Consider the following 20,763-nt stretch of genomic DNA (forward strand, 5'->3'; position numbering starts at 1 on the left):
TTCGCTGCGATTTAACCCCCCGGTCACAAAGCTCGGGCAGGATCCTCGGGTACCCGTTTGCAGCGGAGCTTCCAAGTATCGCCGGGGAGAGGTGCGCCCACATGCAACTACGTCGATTGCATTTGTGATTGAGTTTCGGCTCTCTCCCAACCCGTATGCTGCGCCCAGAATAGCGATAGGTCAAACCTGTCGGTGCAGCCCTGCCAGCAGCGGTAAGTCAGACAACCTACAAAAAAGGTAAGTTCAAGTTTCTATTTTAAAATTTTGTTGCAGTGATTACTTAGATAAGGGTCTTGTAAATGTTTTTGGAATGTCCCCCCCACCCCTCCCAAGGCGCCTCTTGTAGCACAAACGACCCCGGACTAAAATTGCCGAAACTCACATTTTGCGCCGCGAATAATCGAGGAACGCCTCCCTTACTGATGAAGGCTGAAAGTTCGGTCTAAAAACGGTAGCGCAGCGAAAACAGTAATTTTCACGTATTGCTACTGTTTTCGCCGAAAAACCCCAAAAAACGAAAATCCGGCCCGTTGTCCCAATAACCTTCTCCGTGAAAACATTTCTTCTAACTTCTTCCTTTGTTCTTTTAATGATAATCCAGGGTATATTCGTCGATCAGTAGAAATAACGGCCTGTAATTTGCGGTCAGTGCCGAAGCAAAGGCATTTGCTGCTGGCCCCAAAGAGACCTCACAATCTCGCAATCTCTGTGGTGAAAGTTTGCCTTTTTTGACACGTAATTGACTGCAGCGCTCTGTAGTGGGAATTCCCGAGTGCGATGCTGCTGTGACGTCAACAAGCTGTCTAAGCAGCCAATCGCATTGAAGAATTCTCACAGACAGGAGACCAGGAAATGAGAAGCTGCTTTTATCCGGACTTTGCAAAATGTAACAGAGATCGAAATAAAGATTGGGACTCTCACATGCGGATAAGGCAGAAGCTCAAATATCATGCACAAACTTTAAAAAAATATGTATTTTAAAAGTTGTTTAAAAATGGGAGGGTGGGATAGCCAATGCCGGAGCAGTGAATGACGGATTGCAAAGTCAGGATTTCCACGTTTAGATGCACATGTGCTAAACCCTGAAGTTGCGGTCAGTTTCAAAGGGGTAATAATGGAAAACACCAACAGATTGCTGTTATTAGCTGCCACAAAATCTGGCCCAATCTTTCACTATTTACCCTTTTAAACCCTTTCATAACTTTGATAACCTCCATTAGATCAACTCTTTTCTCCAATCATTTGGAACCTTTCTTCAGAACTATAATTTTTCATTACTGGTATCATTCTAGTGAATTTTTGCTGTACCCCTTCCATGGCTCTTAAAATCCATCCAGAAATGGGATTTCCAGAACTGCAGCAATACTCCAAACTTGGCCGAATAATGTTTTGCACAAATGCAAGATGATTTGCAGGTTAAATTGCTCCAAGATGGAGGGGAGTGTTTGAATGTACAGCAGTATATTGCTCATTTTTGTACGATTTTCTTAAAAGAGCAATGGAGTCTTACTGTTCTTTTTAAAAAATGTAAACATTATAAAAAGAACTATGCCAGCTGTGGCTCAGTGGGTAGCACTCTCACCTCTGAGTCAGAAGGTTGTGGGTTCAAGTCCCTCTCCAGGGACTTGAGCACATAAATCTAGGCTGACACTCCAATGCAGTGCTGAGGGAGTGTTGCACTGTCGGAGGTGCTGTCTTTCGGATGAGACGTTAAACCGAGGTCCCGTCTGCTCTCAGGTGAATGTAAAAGATCCCATGACACTATTTCAAAGAAGAGCAGGGGAGTTATCCCGGGTGTCCTGGCCAATATTTATCCCTCAAGCAACATAACAAAAACAGATTATCTGGTCATTATCACATTGCTGTTTGTGGGAGCTTGCTGTGCTCAAGTTGGCTGCTGCGTTTCCCACATTGCAACAGTGACTGCACTCTCAGGCCTGGATTTTCCTGATAAATCGTCCCCGCCCGATCCTTAGCGGTGTTCCAGTGGTTGCGTCTTTTTCAACCGCCGGATGCTCCATGTTGGCGGCGGCGAAGCGGGCTGGAGCGGAGTGCAGCGGGCAGTGTGCGGCAGAGCTGGCCGATCGACTCGGGAATCTTCGGCTCCCAAGTTGTGCGCACTCGCGTGTGGCTGTCAAGCTCCGCCCCCCTGAGAGGCAGTGACAAGAGGCCAGAGACAGGCGGCCTGAGAGCGTGGAGGGGGAGGGAAAGAGTGAGATCGCTGTGGGGGGGGGGGGGGGTGAGATCACAGTAGGAAGTGAGAGAGACCGGGGGGATGGGTGAGAGAGACTGGGGGGGGGGGGGTGAGAGAGACTGGGGGGTGGGTGAGAAATACTGGGGGGTTGGTGAGAGAGACTGGGGGGGATGAGAGAGACTGGGGGGGATGAGAGAGACTGGGGGAGGTGAGAGAGACTGGGGGAGATGAGAGAGACTGGGGGGGGGGATGAGAGAGACTGGGGGGGGTGAGAGAGATTGGGGGGTGGGTGAGAAATACTGGGGGGTTGGTGAGAGAGACTGGGGGGGATGAGAGAGACTGGGGGGGATGAGAGAGACTGGGGGAGGTGAGAGAGACTGGGGGAGGTGAGAGAGACTGGGGGAGGTGAGAGAGACTGGGGGAGGTGAGAGAGACTGGGGGAGGTGAGAGAGACTGGGGGAGGTGAGAGAGACTGGGGGAGATGAGAGAGACTGGGGGGGGGGTGAGAGAGATTGGGGGGGGTGAGAGAGATTGGGGGGGGTGAGAGAGACTGGGGGGGGGTGAGAGAGACTGGGGGGGGGTGAGAGAGACTGGGGGAGGTGAGAGAGACTGGGGGAGGTGAGAGAGACTGGGGGAGGTGAGAGAGACTGGGGGAGGTGAGAGAGACTGGGGGGGGTGAGAGAGACTGGAGGGGGTGAGAGAGACTGGGGGAGGTGAGAGAGACTGGGGGAGGTGAGAGAGACTGGGGGAGGTGAGAGAGACTGGGGGAGGTGAGAGAGACTGGGGGAGGTGAGAGAGATTGGGGGGGGTGAGAGAGATTGGGGGGGGGTGAGAGAGACTGGGGGAGGTGAGAGAGACTGGGGGAGGTGAGAGAGACTGGGGGAGGTGAGAGAGACTGGGGGAGGTGAGAGAGACTGGGGGAGGTGAGAGAGACTGGGGGAGGTGAGAGAGACTGGGGGAGGTGAGAGAGATTGGGGGGGGTGAGAGAGATTGGGGGGGGGTGAGAGAGACTGGGGGAGGTGAGAGAGACTGGGGGAGGTGAGAGAGACTGGGGGAGGTGAGAGAGACTGGGGGAGGTGAGAGAGACTGGGGGAGGTGAGAGAGACTGGGGGAGGTGAGAGAGACTGGGGGAGGTGAGAGAGACTGGGGGAGGTGAGAGAGACTGGGGGGGTGAGAGAGATTGGGGGGGGTGAGAGAGATTGGGGGGGTGAGAGAGACGGGGGGGGGTGAGAGAGACGGGGGGGGGGTGAGAGAGACAGGGGGGGGGGTGAGTGAGACTGGGGGGGGAGAAGTGAGACTGGGGGGGAGAAGAGAGACTGGGGGGGAGAAGAGAGATTGGGGGAGTGTAAGACTGGGGTGAGTGAGACTAGTGAGTGAGAGAGACTAAAGGAGTAACTAAGGCTTTATTAGACCATTTTTATTATTGCCTAACACTAGAAAATACTACAATCCATTTAAAAATGCATCAAATTGTGGAGAACTATAAAGATCTGTGCAATATCAAACAAACCTGTCAGATCTGTGTCCATACCATCTACTTAAGATGTCTACAGTAAGACTTGCTTTTTCAGGATGATATTAAGGTCCGGTGGTAAACGGATCTTAATGATGAAATTTCCATTTTGGGCGGCATTGGGGCGGTAATATATGGGCGGACAGTATTGAATACTGCCCGGCAGTAATGACTGGAATTTACCGCTGGGCGGTAAATGTGTTTTTTTCGACAAAATTTGTATTTTGTGGCGGTACCTGGGCGATAAATGGGCGATATGAGAGAAAATTCTAGCCCTAAAAGTACTTAATTGACTGTAAAGCGCTTTGAGATGTCCAGTGGTCGTGAAAGGTGCTATATAAATGCAAATCTTTTTATTTTCATAATTTAAAAAAATTAGCAAGGATAATAGCTGGGAGGAGCTACTGACTGACTGTGCCAAAGGATTTAATCAACGTATCACACAACTAGTACAGTGTGATGTGGGACTGAGATATACAGACTAAAAGATCTCGGGTTCCAAGACTGCTCTGTGATAAATCAACTGATCCCAGTTGTACTGTGTGTCAATGCTCCATAACACTGGCAGACACGAAGGACTGAATGATCTATCATTCTGATTGGAGTGGTTTGAATTTAGACTGCAAGATCTTTGGTCAAGTTAAGTATTTTCAAGGTATATGATTGTTGTTAATCTCAATGGATGATTGCTTAACGCACCATACAACACTGCGCTGGCTGTCGTCTTAACAGAAATATCAACACACTTAAAATACACTCGTTAATGCTTGTGTTAAAGAAGTTGACAAAGAATGTCCTATAAATATGTTGCCTATTTGGCCACCAATATCACCAGCAGTAATGTTTAGGCTATAAATCTTAAAACTATTTAATACACAACTCTGCAACAAGTCTACATTGGGTTGTATAGTCGAGAGGCTCGGCCCGGTCAGGAATGTCCAGCTTACTGGGCACTTGGGTTGAGATTCTACTGCACATGGTACATTCAGTCTGTGCTTTGTGCTGTTGACTGTTTATTCATACTCCAGGTCTGTGACTATCTCTTTTATCCAGCTCATTAGTTTGGGCACTCTACTATAAAACCCCGTGATGTTCTCTCCACAAATCTCCGATCTTCCAAAACTGACGATGCCGACCTGTGGATGTGTCAGAAAGAGTTGCGTGTCAGCTCGGTGCAGTCTGTACACCTGTAACTAACTCTGAGGGTCGTGGGATTTCCTCTTCACTTTTCTCTTGGGCCTCCAAATGCCATCACTATCGAAGAGAACAGACCGATGATGTGTTCTCATCTGCCACCAACACAGTCCTGAGACCAACTGCTGGATGATGAAATGTGGCCTGAGGTGAGTCTTCACCTACATAAGAACATAAGAAATAGGAGCAGGAGAAGGCCATATGGCTCCTTGAGCCTGCTCCGCCATTTAATACGATTATGGCTGATCTGGTCATGGACTCAGGTCCACTTCCCTACCCGCTCCCCATAACCCCTTATTCTTTTATCGATTAAGAAACTGTCTATCTCTGTCTTAAATTTATTCAATGTCCCAGCTTCCACAGCTCTCTGAGGCAGCGAAATCCACAGATTTACAACCCTCAGAGAGAAGAAATTCCTCCTCATCTCAGTTTTAAATGGGCGACCCCTTATTCTAATATTATGCCCCCTAGTTCTAGTCTCCCCCATCAGTGGAAACATCCTCTCTGCATCCACCTTGTCAAGCCCCCTCATAATCTTATACGTTTCGGTAAGATCACCTCTCATTCTTCTGAATTCCAATGAGTAGAGGCCCAACCTCCTCAACCTTTCCTCATAAGTCAACCCTCTCAACCCCCTCATCCCCAGAATCAACGTAGTGAACCTTCTCTGAACTGCCTCCAAAGCAAGTGTATCCTTTCGTAAATATGGAAACCAAAATTGCACGCAGTATTCCAGGTGTGGCCTCACTAATACCCTGTATAGCTGTAGCAAGACACCTCTGACTTTAACTCTCTTACATAAGAAATAGGAGCAGGAGTTGGCCATTCGGCTCCTCAAGCCTGCTCCGCCTTTCTATAAGATCGTGGCTGATCTGATCTTGGCCTCAGCTCCATTTCCCTGCCCGCTCCCTATAACCCTTGACTCCCTTATTGTTCAAAAATCTATCCATCTCCGCCTTAAATATATTCAATGACCCAGCCTCCACAGCTCTCTGGGGTGGAGAATTCCACAGATTCATGACCCTCAGAGAAGAAATTCTTCCTCATTTCCGTTTTAAATGAGCGACCCCTTATTCTGAAACTATGCCCCCTAGTTCTAGATTCCCCCTCGAGGGGAAACATGCTCTCTGCATCTACCCTGTCAAGCCCCCTTAGAATCTTATATGTTCCAATAAGATCAGCTCTCGTTCTTCTAAACTCCAACTTCTAAACTCTTGCTACAGATCAAGGGCCTGACCCAATTCACTACCACATTGAAACAGTGCAGCATGTAATGAGAACTAAGTATGCAAGAGAACACTTGGTGTGAGAGCACAAATTTCATTGTGTGACCATGGAATCCTTTTATCTATAGGGCTGATTCCCTGATTAGACACACTCAGAAAGGATTGGCTTTCACAGCAAGAGTTGACTTCAATTACAAGGATGACTAGTATGGGAAGTGGAGATGTCATATAGCTACTGCTGCAATAGAGGTTGTCCAGCTGAGGCTGTGATGGGCAGAGTAGGACAGCCATACCCTTCACCTGGCTGACCTGGGTGTGCTTGATGACAACATTGGATTCAATATATGGCAATATGTTTTATTCAAGAGGAGTGATATCCCACAGATTGATAAGTAAACTCCTTTTAATTCGATAATTTTTCATACAAAAAAATTATCCAATAATTAGAATTAAGTAATGTAAATAAAGTGGCAACATAAAGAAAGAGTGCAAAAGAAATCTAATTTGAATTAATTGACTCTGAATTAAGAAGCTTAGACTGTATTTAAAAATAAATTCAGTCAAATAATAACTCGGATGGAGTTTGCAGCATATTCATGGAATCTATCATTGATCATTTGTCAATATTTCATGCTTCAGAAAACAAAAACAGCCGAGATCACAAACCTGGATCCAGCGGTGGTTTCTCTCCATGACCATGGGTCCCCCAGAATCTCCTGCCAAAGTCAGTTGGGGAAATTGTTAAACTTCAACAACTAGTACCAAAGTTACACAGTGAGTCTGATCAAACCAAATCCCCATTGATCTAAGGCATGATTTCCACCCCATTCCCCACCCCCCCCGCACCGTCCCACCCCCCTGCCTACGGCCCCCTGCCCACTCCCTCTCCCCCCTGTACACCCCCCGCCTCCGCCTGCAGCCCCCATGCCCCCCTTATCCCCCCCCCCCCAGTGGGAGCTGTGATGATCCTATGCCTTAGCACTCTATGACAATGCACAATAGCACTTGTTTAAGTTCAATCCATCATTGATATTGGATTCCAAACTGCTATGGGTCTAGGTTCATAAGGTATGTGTGTTAGAAAGCCTCTGGGGCAGATTTTCTGGTCTTTTGCTCTCCGTTTTTGGCCCCGGAGCGGCGGCAAGATCTTCTGGGCGGGCGGTCAGCTTCCAGCACCTCGCGGGGGTTTTTGGCGGCACGGAGTAGCACCGCCCGGAAGAGTTGCGCTGGTGTGCAACGCCCCTAGTTGTGCCACCGGTACGCTTTGTGACTCCCGCCCGACCCCTCTGCCCCGCAGCGCCTCGCAGTGACCATCTGGGAAATCGGCGGTCCAACCTACACCGACTGCAGACAGGTAAGTAATGCCGTCCTAAGGTAAGTGCGATTGTTTTCTCTTTACATTGTTTTTGCGATTTATATTGTGGTGGTCTGGGCTATGTATTGGAATGTTTCTGTGGGGGGTTTTTCCTCCCCAGGCATCTCTCGGAGTGCTCCCGGCCCGGCTCTTTAGTTCGGGAGTTTCCCGTGCTAACGCCCCGAGAGGTGTAGAATGCCTCCCTTAGCGCTACGCCCCAGACTCAGGGCCCAGCTGACCAATTTTGACACAAACTGTTCCCGGGCGCAACTGCCCCACCGCCATTATCGCCCCAAAATCACGAACGCCGAAAATCCAGCCCTTTATTTTTAAAAGTACAATGTCAAGTTCAGGTCTTTGTTTCCTACCTGATCTGAGTTGCTGCAATACATGTGCTTTCCCTAACCTTAGAGCTAACATAGTGGCAGTGAGGTGCAGAGTGTGAGGAGCCAGTGTGACATTGCACGCACTGAGATTCCAATGCTGTCACGTTGGGGTAACAGCAGAGGCTAGGAGCTTTACCATCTTGAGGGAGCAAGGAAAATCAGAAGGAGAGTCACCATGTGCTGCATTCACCCAGCTCCTTGAGAGCCTTCACACTCCAGCTGTAGCATCGGGGGAAAGCGCTTTCACTCTGCATTGGCACTGCAGTTACAATGAGTCCACGTTGAGACTCAGCGTGACACTAGAGTGAAGCAGACAGATACTCCCTGGGGATGGGGAGGGTGGGGGCTGAGGGCGGAGTCTTGCCCTTCTTTGCTTCAGAATCAGTTTGGACCTCAATACCTGCTTTATATTACACAGGTTTAGCATGTGCATAAAACGAAAGCTGTTTCTCACCAACACTAAACTTGTAGTGTAAGCGTTTAGTGGTTGGGTTTTGGGATTGCACTGGCCAAGGAGAAGATGGCGCACTTGGTTTCTGAGCATGGGAGGGTGCATTATACGGGCCATCTAAGGGAGAAAGGGGACATTAAATAGGTACGGACATGTCAACTTGTATACTTTAGCTGAACGACATGCGAGATCAATTTGAAGGATTTTCTTTTCTATATTTTGTGCTTTAGGAAGCACCCTTTTTGGCCAAACTGTAACCAAGTATGGTCAGAGTTTGGCACTGTGAGCCAATGAAAATAGGGTGGCTGTCAGGCAGCTGAGCAGCAAGAGAGGGTCCAAATGATCGCCCCCTCAATGGTCTGTATTCACTGTTTACAGGTTTAAAACTTTATCTTTGTATGGCTTCACCCAGTAGCTCAGAGACTCTGTGCAGTGAGAATACATTTGGTATGTTGGCCTTTGTTACAAGAGGATTTGAGTACAAGAGTAAAGACGTTTTACTGCAATTATATAGGGCCCTGGTGAGACCGCACCTGGAGTATTGTGCACAGTTTTAGTCTCCTTACCCAAGGAAGGATATACTTGCCATAGAGGGAGTGCAACAAAGGTTCACCAGACTGATTCCTGGGATGGGGGGATTGTCCTATGAGGAGAGATTGAGTAGACTAGGCCTATATTCTCTAGAGTTTAGAAGAATGAGAGGTGATCTCATTGAAACATACAAAATTCTTACAGGGCTTGACAGGGTAGATGCAGGGAGGATGTTTCCCCTGGCTGGGGAGTCTAGAACCAAGGGTCACAGTCTCAGAATAAGGGGTCGGGCATTTAGGACTGAGATGAGGAGAAACTTCTTCACTCAGAGGGTGGTGAATCTTTGGAATTCTCTACCCCAGAGTGATGTGGAGGCTCAGTCGTTGAGTATATTCAAGACAGAGATCGATAGATTTTTGTATATTAAGGGAATCAAGGGATATGAGGATAGTGCAGGAAAGTGGAGTTGAGGTAGAAGATCAGCCTTGATCTCATTGAATGGCGGAGCATGCTCGAGGGCCAAATGGCCTGCTCTTGCTCCTAATTCTTATGTTCTTATATGAGAAACAATTCGGAAGGCTCCCAGTCTATGTTGAGTTAGCTGATCTCAGCCAGAGCAATGATAGGATGCAATAATGCTCCTAGGTTAGGGAATGGAAAATCACCCAGGGTTTCACTCCCGCTGACTGTCCTATGACCCTGTGGGATGTGTGTGTGGAGATCGGATGAGAACATTGGTGTTGGCTATGACACCTCGTGGTTGAATAGACACCTGGTCAATGATGAATGGCTGCTTGTGTGAGGCATAGGATGCCCGTGCAGCTCTATCCCAGCAAAGAGTCAAGGAGAGAGGAGGGGAGAAAATTGATTGAAGGATGACAAAAGAAAGACTTACCTCTGCAGCTGTCTGCGTTATCTCCTTTTGCGCAGAACATGTTTTCAGTGAATTGAAACGATGAAGCACAGTTACTGTAATGCTACAAAAGAATAGAAGATTAAGAACATTACATTAATAGATCAGAGCTAGTATGTAGCACATTTTAAATACCAGAGAGCCCATTGATCTTTCCAGGCCTCCCCAGTAAGAAGGCCTTGCTCTAAGATCGAGGGGATAGCAACAGGAGCAAAAGCCACAAATCGGAGAAACCCTGTAGCTACTCACCTGGCTGCTGGGAATCTTGGCCCAAAGATTATCCAGGGGGCAGAGGGCATTTCCTTACTTGCTTACCTCTGGGAATCTTCAGGTTATCCCCCTGGGATCACTGAAGGCCCTTCAGAACCACAGCCGGATTTCTTTGGGCACCTTTTCACTTGGGCACCCAATCAGCAAATGGACTAGAATTATGGGGAGCGGGCAGGGAAGTGGAGTTGAGGCCAAGATCAGATCAGCCACGATTTTATTGAATGGTGGAGCAGGCTCGAGGGGTCAAGTGGCCTACTCCTGTTCTTATGTTCTTATCTGAGGTGAGAGGTCAGGACTACCCCCTAGTGCCGAATTACCATGCTTATTCAGGGCAATGGCTCCTTCAGGAACAGGCTAAGTTAACCTGCATCTGGAGAATCCTAGGGGTAGTGTGGGGGTGGAGACCTGACACAATGAGATAGATATTAGGGAGGGAGCTGGTTTGAGGTTGGGAAACCCAGAAAAACGTGTTTCCCTGCCAAATTTAACGGCAGGATCAGATCAGCCATGATCTTATTGAATGGTGGTGTAGGCTCAAGGGGCCGAATGGCCTTCTCCTGCTCCTTTTTCTCATGTTCTTATGACCTGACCAGCATCCAAGACCTGGGAAACCCAGCTGGCCAGGGCTACATTTAAAATGGTGGTTAATTCTGAGGCACACGGCCTAATTATAATATTTAAATGACCACCCCGCCCCCTGCGAGCGGGTTGGTTCCCTGTGCTCTGTCCCACCTCCATTAAAACCGGAATTGGGTGGTTTGGAGGAGGGTTGGGGTCGGGTTTCAGAATTTTTACATTTTTACGTGCCACCTGACCCAAAACCATCCGTTTTTGTGGGCCTAAATCTCCCCTCCCCTGCCCGCCAATGGGTTTCCACTCCCATTTCCTCTCTGTTGTGTTTGGGACAATTGAGGAAAATCTTTTAATGGAAAAATCTGTTCTGGCTGCAAACAGCAAGAAGGATCCAAACCCCCTATTCCAAAGCAGCCATGACTTCTATGGTAGTCAGGGTTATTTCTTTGTCACTTTAAAAAAAAAAATCTTCCATTTCCCCCTCCTCCCTGCCGATGGTAATTTATACCAGGGCACGATTTCACGGGGCCCTGTAGTACCCTGGTGCCTCACACAACTGTCCAGTCTATGTGTGTGGGCCTAGATACTGAATACTAGGCAGCTTGCTCACCATGTGGAGTGGGCAGGGGAGATGGGGGAGGGGGGGTTTGTTCACTGCTGAATCCAATGTCCTTCTTGTCCAGTATCTACACATGGACACTTTCCAGTAGAAGTGGCCAGTCCAATACTGTGGACTAGATCAACAAAGGCCAACGCACCAAATGGAGCAGCCAACATGTTGAAGAGTACAGATATAGGACCCCGGGGGCTCAGCGCCAGCTCCCTGTCTGTTCAGTCGGAGATAGTGAAGCAGGTGCTGCCATTTTGAACATGGAGTTATTTCATTTTCCTTTAATGATAGCTGGGGATTTGCTTCTGTGTTACCACATGCACACGGATGGAAGTCATTTACCTCTGCCTGCTGTATCATTACCCAGATGTCAGGAGGCAGCCAGTAGCATGGAAGTTGGGTCTCGTCTCTAAGTGCAACGCAGTAACGGTGACAGTGACGCTTTAATTCTGTTTGTAACTGCTGAGTCTTTTGGGAGGTGGTTACTGATTCGATGGAGCCCAATCCATTCCCTTTTAACTCGAACTAGCTGATTAGGCAGAGCTGATCGAATCAGTTTGTCAAATTCTATCCCCTCCATTCAGATCATTATCTTCTTGCTGGTGGGAAGTTTCAAAACAACTGGCTATTAATCATTCTAGTGTTCAAATAGAAAGAAAAAAGACTTGGCATTTATATAGTGCCTTTCACATCGCGGGCCACCCTGATCTGTGTGAGACCACCGCAGGTCGGGGTTATAAATAGAGCTGGAGCGCCGGGCCCTGAAACATCGTGGCGGAGGTGCGGTGAATGAGGGTACGGGGCCCAGAAGAGCCGAGGGCCCAGGGCCCGGGGCAGCACGGACCTACCCACACTGCGATATGTGTGCGCACTAGGTCCGTGCAGCAGAGAAGGTCTCCAGTCATCCTGGTTAATCCTTGCCACTGGATAAAGGCCTAGCTCTGTCAAGCCCGTGTGGTGGCTGATGTGCAACGGCCACCACACGTTAAAAAAAAAATCCACACACAGGTATTTTCCACCCCCTCAACTGGAGTTCAGGACTGGAACATCGGCTCCTTCATTGAAATATCTGTGAACTCTCGTGGAAGCACGTCATCCTCGTTTGAGGGACCGCCTATGACATGACATGATTCACAACCACTGGACGCCTCAAGGCGCTTTACAGCCAATGAAGTACTTTTTTGAAGTGTAGTCACTGCTGTGATTTAGGAAACACAGCAGCCAATTTGTGCACAGCAAACTCCCACAAACAGCAATGTGATAATGACCAGATAATTTCTGTTATGTTGATTGAGGGATAAATATTGGCCAGAATACCAGAGATAGCTCCCCTGCTCTTCTTGGAAATAGTGCCATGGGATCTTTTTCAGCAAGGCCTCGGTTTAACGTCTCATCTGAAAGACGGCACCTCCGACAGTGTAGCACTCCCTCAGCACTGCACTGGAATTTTGTGCTCAAGTCTCTGGAGTGGGACTTGAACCCACAACCTTCTGACTCAGAGGCAAATGTGCTGCCCACTGAGCCACAAACGGCTTTCAAACTCTGGCAAATCCTCCAGGGGAAACAATGCATTCCCATAAAGGGTTAAATACACAAGAGCTGATTCTGCAATTGGATGATCTCAGCAAGGAGCAACACTTGCAAGAAGCCCCACAACTCCTGAAACTGTAGCCTCGGCGTCTCCAACCATTAATCGTTTTTGCATGGAGGAGAATCTAATCTATGTCTAATAGGGAGTCGAGTGGAACTATGTGCTAGACATGACTGCTGACAGTATCAGCAGATGAATGCTTAACTCTTCCTATATTGGCTGTTGTAACTGATCTATTTGAAAATAAACTGACTAACATTTGCATTCAAATAATAGCCAGAACACTAAGTGTCCACCCATCAATATAGCCAACCGTCATTTTCAGGCTTATGTCTTTTACTATTAAATTGTTCCTCTGCCCAAACCGTTTATTGTGCATTTTTAACTTGATTTTTTTTCCAGTAAGCTCCCCTTCTGTAACTGATCTCTTTTCACTGATTGGCTTGACCAACTATGCCAGCATCCAGCCTGCCACCAATGCCCACTGCATCTAGTCATCAACAGTTACTGGCAACAGTTACTGGTGCTGCACAGCTGGGAGTTTGCCCTCCCTTCCTGCGGGGAGATATTGCAGCCTCCACTATTTGCCCCCTTTGACATGGCTAACGGTCCGGAACTCAACGAATGGGACATTGAATCCTACTGCACTGCCCTCATATCATATGCACTTTAATATGGTCAGCCTAGTCAACTATTCCAAAACAAGAGCCGTGAGGGAAAAGAGGTATAAAAAGACACCAAATACGCTACATACCTGAATGGTCACTTGTGCATGGATTAGGTTCAAGGATGGTACACTTGACCTTTTTTTATGGTATCCCCACCCACTCACATAACCTGACAGGAATTTTGGTTTTCTTCCACCGTGACTTGTCAACAAACCATCTGGGAGGAAAAATTAATATCATGTTCAGCTCTGTTTATTCACGTGATCTTACATCATTGTTTCAATATACCAAGGAAGTGACACTTGAACCTTGTGAGGAGAGTCAGGGCACTGTTAGTTGGTAATAGCCAAGAGTATCCACCATCATTGAGAACCAATCTGCCTACACAAGCACATCTCTGTATCAGAAGACCTCGGCCGGGATCTTGAAGTTTCCGACCCATCCGTAACAGGGGTGCCGGTAGACTGCTGGAACCCCAGAAGTTTTAACTCCACAGCGTGCGTGTGACGTTATGGGCAGGTTCCCCCCCCCCCCCGAAGCCAGGTTGGCTGGCTTCGAGTCAGGTGGGGAACGCTGCACAGGATGCCGCAACCAATAGGTAGGAGCAGGGTCCGGAGGGGGTCCACGTCTAGGTGGGGGGAGGGGGTGTCTGATCCCCCACCCCGGGGTGGGTCTGATCCACATCCTCAGGCGGTCCGGTCCCCGAACCTGCTACAGGTTAAAGCAGAGGCTTCAGGGCCTCGTTGTCATATTTTAAACGCCAGCCCGACTCCGAGCAACAAGTTGGGTGCCAACCTCCCGTCCCGCCTGAGTAAAAGCCGGAAGTGGGCGGGTTGTGCTCTGGATTTAGATTTTTAATACTTTAACTCCCCCCAACCCACCCAGTTTTTCATGTTAAAATTCCCCCCTCTAGTCTTCTGGGAGCCAAGGTAGGTGAATGGGGATGGAAGAGTGGGACTTAATGCAGGACAGGATACATGGAGGGTTGAGGGTGGGAGTCCAGCAAGGAGACATCAGAGTAGTCAAGTCTGATAGCAACCTTGGCATTCTATTTGACCCCAAGCTGACCTTCCCAGCCCATGTCCTCTCAATTACAAATACTTCCACCATAATATTGCTCGCCTCTGCTCCACCTCAGCCCATCAGTTGCTAAAACACTCACAAATGTCATCTCCAGGCACAGCTATTCCATTGCTCTCCCCGATGGCTTACAATTTCCAGTGCATCCAAAACTCTGCCCCTCATATCCTATCCCGCACCGCCCTACTCTCCATTCACCCCTGTCCTTCCTGACCTATAATGGTAGGTCCCTCAACGCCTCCAATGTAAAACTCTCATCTTCATGTTTAAAACCCTTGTGGTCTTTTCCCTTTCTGTAACTATAAGCTCCTCCAGCACTACAATCCTTCCTGAACTCTCTTTTCCTCCTAGCAGGCCATTTGTACATCCATCCTCCCTTCTCCCGATCTGTGGCTGCTGTGCTAGGCCCCATGCTCTGAAATTCCCTCCCGAAGGCCCTCCCCGTCCCTCTCCTTTAAGATCATCCTTCAAACCCACCTTTGTCACCAAGTTTTTGGTCATCCCTCTTAATACCTCCTCCTTTTGCCCTGTGTCCATTTAGTTCTGAATACACCCCAGTAAAGAGCCAATGGGACATTCATCTATGGTAAAAGTATTATTTAAGTGAAGGTTGTTCTGCAGTTAAGGATGGAAAGTTTGCAATAATTTAGAATGGAAGACAGACAGACAGTGGGACAGCATTGGTAAGTTTCAGAAATTTGCTGGTCAGAATAATGAATTTAGCCCATGAACAGGGTATAGTATGGTGTACTTCATTATTTTCTATGTTATTTGAAATAAATTAAAATTCCCTGTAAATATGATTCTGTTTGTTCAGATATTATAAGTAAAACTATTGTTGGCTTAAAATTGGCCACGGCTTATTCGAGTGTGTTAACTTCCCAAAGATGCATGTGAGAGTATGTAAATATATAAATGCAAGTTACCTTCTTTTCTCCATGTGTGAGATTATTATAGTACGTTCAAATAATGAGGGGTTTCATTGTTACGACGTCTAGATCATTGCATTGTACTAAATATTGGGCAGCAATGGTAAAACACTGATCATAAGGGACGCTGAGTCCACTAACCAGGGGGAAAAGACTAGTGAAGTCGAACCCGAGAGAATATCTAGAGCAAATTTTTAACAGCAAGATATATATTAATCATAATATAACACCTAATCTGACCATTGCTGTGAAGTTATTGGCCCATCTGCGATCCTTTGTTAAAAAAATAAATCTTGTGAAACTGCTTTACCTTCGTAATGACATGCTTCCTCCCAGTTGTCCATTGTTGAGGAAAGTAGCTGTGCACTCTTCTGTGTGCAAGGCAGACACACAGGTCTGCAAGACATAAACCGGTGGGTTGATTCAGTTTGGTTAGAGTAGAGACTTCTGGGGGAGATGTTAACTTGCTCCACCAAGTGGAAACGGGGCAATAGGGGAGTTAAGATGGTGAATTTGCCACCCTGTTCCCGCTCGGCCGCCAGTTTACACAGACCCTTCCGTTGGGCGGCTGAGGCACCCATCCGCCCTGATGCGATTTTCATTTCCTACTGGGCGGGTGTGCGCCATGGACACTGCGCTCAGTAAAATCTGGCTGTACAGCAGAAGAGGTGAAGGATAACCGCTAATATTATCTTTTTGGGGCCAAGAGGAGCAAGAGTGCTTCTATGGGCTCCATAACAACAATGTGGATCATTGCTGCCCTGGGCTCCCCGTGTGGGCCTTTCTTTTTTCTTGGCCTGGTTGTACTTCAGACCGCCCGATATCCCACTGGCCCAGAGCCGGTGAGCTGCATCAGGAGGTCCGCATTGTGCTGGCAGCCCACCGCAGATACGTTAATGATGCCTGGCCCTCGAAGTGGACCTGGCCTCCTGTCAGCGCTAAGATAGCTAAGACACAAAGACAATGGACGATTACTCCCTGAACACATTCCCAAAGCACTGTTGGCAGAAATCCTTGGGCAGGGAGGTTAATTAGAAGATCAAAGCAATATGTGGTGGTCTTGAGAAGAATGGTTTGGAATGGTTGATGAGGTCCTTTCAGGGATTCCCATTGTTTATTATATACTGTTGAAGTAGCTCAAGTGTCTTGAGTGATGTGCAAGAAATGTTTCTAAACAAAGTTACAATAAAATTAGTAAATATTTAAACTGCGACTGTAGCACCACATCATTGAACTCTCCGTTAGTGGATCTGATTTAGGGTCTCAGTCTCAACTAACATTTACATTCAAGACTTCCATCGAACGGCCACAAGATTACTGGTCATTAAATTGTCACTGTCTCTCTGCTCAACCTCTACCCCGTGGTCCGTTTGAAATTTAGCATTCACAGTGGAAATTTCAACTTTTAGCACCGGTGGAACAAAACGGGTGATAGTGGAGTCAATGGAAATGATAATTGGTGTAAAACGGCCAGCCAATCCTCTATCGACCATTTCTGTCTAGCGGTAAAAATTCACCCCGCTGTGTGCGAAATTGTGAGCATGAACCTGTTGGTGCATACTCCACTCTAAGTTGCTAATTAAAAAACAACACCGCTATAATCGACCACCCTGAGGAGTAGGAAACCATTTGGGATTTATTTTTTTAAATTGAAAGAAATGATATAGACGTTTATGTACTGGTGTATTGGTTACACCGAAGCTGCAAGATTCTGGGTTTGGGAGCTCATGCCAAGCCAGACACCAGAGCAGGAGCAGAGACTTGCAGCACTCTCGATTTTTCCAGCCATTGATTAAAACCTCTCCACAAAATGTTATGCTCAACTCTGGGGGCAGAGTCTCACAATTTCAGACCGGTTGTACATTTTTCTGTTCACACAGCATTTACAGGAACACAGATTGTCTGTTATGGGCATTTCCATAGCTATTCACACTGACACAGTAGTGTTACACACTTTATGGGGGCAGGGTGACCAGGTTGAATAAGAACATAAGAACATAAGAACATGAGAAATAGGAACAGGAGTAGAGATACCTCGAGCCTGCTCTGCCATTTAATAAGATCATGGCTGATCCGATGATGGCCTCAGCTCCACTTCCCCGCCCGCTCCCCATAACCCCTTATCGTTTAAGAAACTGTCTATTTCTGTCTTAAATTTACTCAATGTCCCAGCTTCCACAGCTCTCTGAGGCAGCAAATTCCACAGATTTACAACCCTCAGAGAGAAGAAATTTCTCCTCATCTCAGTTTTAAATGGGCAGCCCCTTATTCTAAGATCATGTCCTATAGTTTGAGTCTCCCCCATCAGTCTGCATCCACCTTGTCAAGCCCCCTCATAATCTTATATGTTTCGATAAGATCACCTCTCATTCTTCTGAATTCCAATGAGTAGAGGCCCAACCTATTCAACCTTTCCTCAAAAGTCAACCCCCTCATCTCTGGAATCAACCTAGTGAACCTTCTCTGAACTGCCTCCAAAGCATGTATATCCTTTCATAAATGTTGTAGGAGGTAGGCACCTTTAGAACATACCAGAATACTAGGCATTAGGCACCTGCTAGATATATCTAAACGCATATAAGTTTAAAGTGGACACACACATAAAATGGCTGCCCAGGCATGATGGGAAAACAGGTAGTCAAGCTGTGAACTGTTGAACGTTCAATGACCAAGCAATAACCCTGTGAGGCCCACTGTAGGAATGCCTGGGATGCGGGAAGACAGAGATAAGAAGGAAACCATCTCCTGTGAACAAGGTCATAAACCAATTAATTCCCCAGGAAGAAAGATAAGAGGGAAACCATCTCCTGTAAACAAGGTTATAAACCAATTATTTCTCCCAGATGAAAGAACTAGGGAGAGAACCTATAAAGTCATCGATCAGCCCAAGCTGACAATAGCCGAACATATGGTTCCCGGGATAATAGGGGAATTCTATTGGGTTAAAAGAACCTATATGTAATCTATAATCGTTGTGATTGGCTTGTGTCCAGCCGTGATGGGCTGTGTAGCTGTAGTAAACTGTTTTGTAACTGTTGTGAAACATATAAAGGTGCATGTAACCCTTTGTTCTGTGGAGAGAAACCTGGATACGGTCCTGAGTTTTTCCTCCCCGCTGAGCGTAATAAAAGCTGCATCAGCATTGGAACCGACTCTGAGTGTTGAGTGATTCTTCTAAGAAAACACTAACGCTAACAATGGCGTAGTCGACGGGATTTCCCGGAGTCGCTGGACGCCCTTGGAAAAAACCCGGGTGAGTATAAAAAACAATTTTTAAGTATAAAAGGTGCGGAAGGTGGAAGCTGGTTGATCGACATGAGGAGACGGTCTAATATCTCAAACGCCTAGCCCGAGCCTGAATTAAAAGGACTTTTGTCCCACGTGACGGCCAGGAACCAAGTAGGCGTAGGGAACACACTTAGACCGTGGGATCGTGATACCGAGAGACATCTTCCGGACCCAGTAGTGTAATTTGAAATACCCCGGGGTAGAACCAAGCGGTGTACAGCGGCTAACGGAATCCAAACCTGTGAACAGGGTCGGACCAACGGGCTGAGCGGTGGTAGGTAGTCGTTAAGGATACGTAGAGCACTGCGGGAATTGCTTAAACGCGTTTTTAAGAATTGTATAAGTTTGTGTAACAGCAGAACTTGTGACCTGACAGTAGCCAAGAGACAGTTTACTATAAGTCGCGCTAGAAAGAAAGCGGACCTCTGAGAGTAGATTCCTAACGGTACTAGTCCTACCCAGGAATGGCCATGAAAACAAGTAAACTCGAGTGGGGACCAGAAGGGTCGCTTACCCGCCATCTGGCGGAAAAACAAAAGAAGCTAATTGAAAAAATGATTAAAGCAGGGTGGAATCCTCAGGAATTAGTTATGTGAGGAATTATTTAGATAAAACTACGAATTCCCTGAAAGGTCATGGATCCAAAAATAGAGCCGGCCAAAACAAGAAGAGAGACTGTTGTAAATGTCTGATCGTTGAGTGAGAAGTGTCTGTGTGATTTTTGACTGCAGAATGAATTTTTTTATGTTTTCATGTTCCGAAAGCCTGGTTGGAAGAGGAATGCAAGTGTCTGTTTATTTTAGAAACAGAGTGAAAGTCTTTTTTTAACCCTTTGTAATGTTGTCCTGTATGTGGGAAGTTTTAAGACATTTAAGTTAGAAACGCAGGTGTGGATTTATTCGGATGATAAGTTACGGAGCTAGGAAAATAAACAAATAAAGAATAGGTTTGTTGAGCAAAATATTTATTTGACATGCTCACTTACTTGCCGAAAGAAAACATGCAATGATTGATTGGGTTGAAAGACATAAATTTAGTCTCGGAATGAGATAAAGAATGCTTTAAAAAAAAAAGAGCTTCTAAAAAAAAAAAGTTTTAAATAAAGATTGAAATTACAAAGTTTGAATTGGGATTTTGAGATATTCAGAGAAGGCACAGGAAATACTGAGGTGGATTTAAAAAAAAAAGAAAAAGATTAAATTAAATCTGATCAGGTCAAACTCCTGGGCAAGTGGCGAGCTATCTGCGAAGATGTAAAAGGAACTTTTGGAAAATGTTAAAAAACAGCAAGCTTTAGTAACGACTTTGAAACTGGAGCATTTTGAGATAACGAAAGGCAGCACTCAAACTCTCAAAGCTGGACTCCATTCCAGTTATGGAGAAAAAGAAAAAGATAAAGACGCCACTTTGAAAGTAAACAAATGATTTTAAATTAACAACTTTATGGAGTTACGAACCCTCCGTGTAAAATACAAAACCTAATTTGAAAAAAGGAAAAAAAGATGTAACGGACTAAATGGAAAAAGACATAACTTACTAAATACTAGTTGATGTTTGCTGTGAAAAAGATATTGGTTTAATTAGAAGAGGAAAAAAAATTGGAATAAGTAAAAAACACTCTACATGGATTCGAATTTTCAATTATGAAAAAGTTTCAATGCAGTTTGAAAAGATTTCCAAAATGGACAGTGTTTATCAAAAATGTCCCGAACAGTCTAAACAAGCAGGAGGGTTTTGAAGATAACGAGGAGAAAGAGAGAAATAAAAAAAAAACAGAATTGAATTTCAGTAAACAAAATTGCTATTGTATGTGTGGTCTTGTTTTAAAACAATTAAAAAAAAAAAAAATTATTTGGCAAGTACTTGAATTAGAAGTTAAGAAAACATTGGAGTTTACTCTAATGATTTATGCTGTTTTTAACGGATTCCTAATTTCGAAGCCAGTTTTGAAGGCACAAAGACTTTTTTTTCAGATGATTACGTGAAGTCACG

General features: G+C 46.3%; 1 protein-coding gene across 1 annotated transcript in view; it reads right to left on the reverse strand.

The window, feature by feature from the left end:
- Positions 1-4,720: 4,720 nt before the first annotated feature.
- The window catches only part of LOC139226165 (serine protease 55-like), a 44,654-nt gene continuing 28,611 nt past the window's right edge, over positions 4,721-20,763 (reverse strand). Inside the window, exons 9-13 of the mRNA XM_070856803.1 lie at positions 15,794-15,879; positions 13,561-13,691; positions 9,745-9,826; positions 6,794-6,843; positions 4,721-4,843 (exon numbers count right to left, since the gene is read on the reverse strand). Of these exons, the coding sequence (XP_070712904.1) occupies positions 4,721-4,843; positions 6,794-6,843; positions 9,745-9,826; positions 13,561-13,691; positions 15,794-15,879 (472 nt within the window). The remainder of the gene's footprint in view (positions 4,844-6,793; positions 6,844-9,744; positions 9,827-13,560; positions 13,692-15,793; positions 15,880-20,763) is intronic.

The sequence above is a fragment of the Pristiophorus japonicus genome, chromosome 16 (genome assembly GCF_044704955.1).
Source record: "Pristiophorus japonicus isolate sPriJap1 chromosome 16, sPriJap1.hap1, whole genome shotgun sequence".
NCBI lineage: Eukaryota > Metazoa > Chordata > Chondrichthyes > Pristiophoridae > Pristiophorus > Pristiophorus japonicus.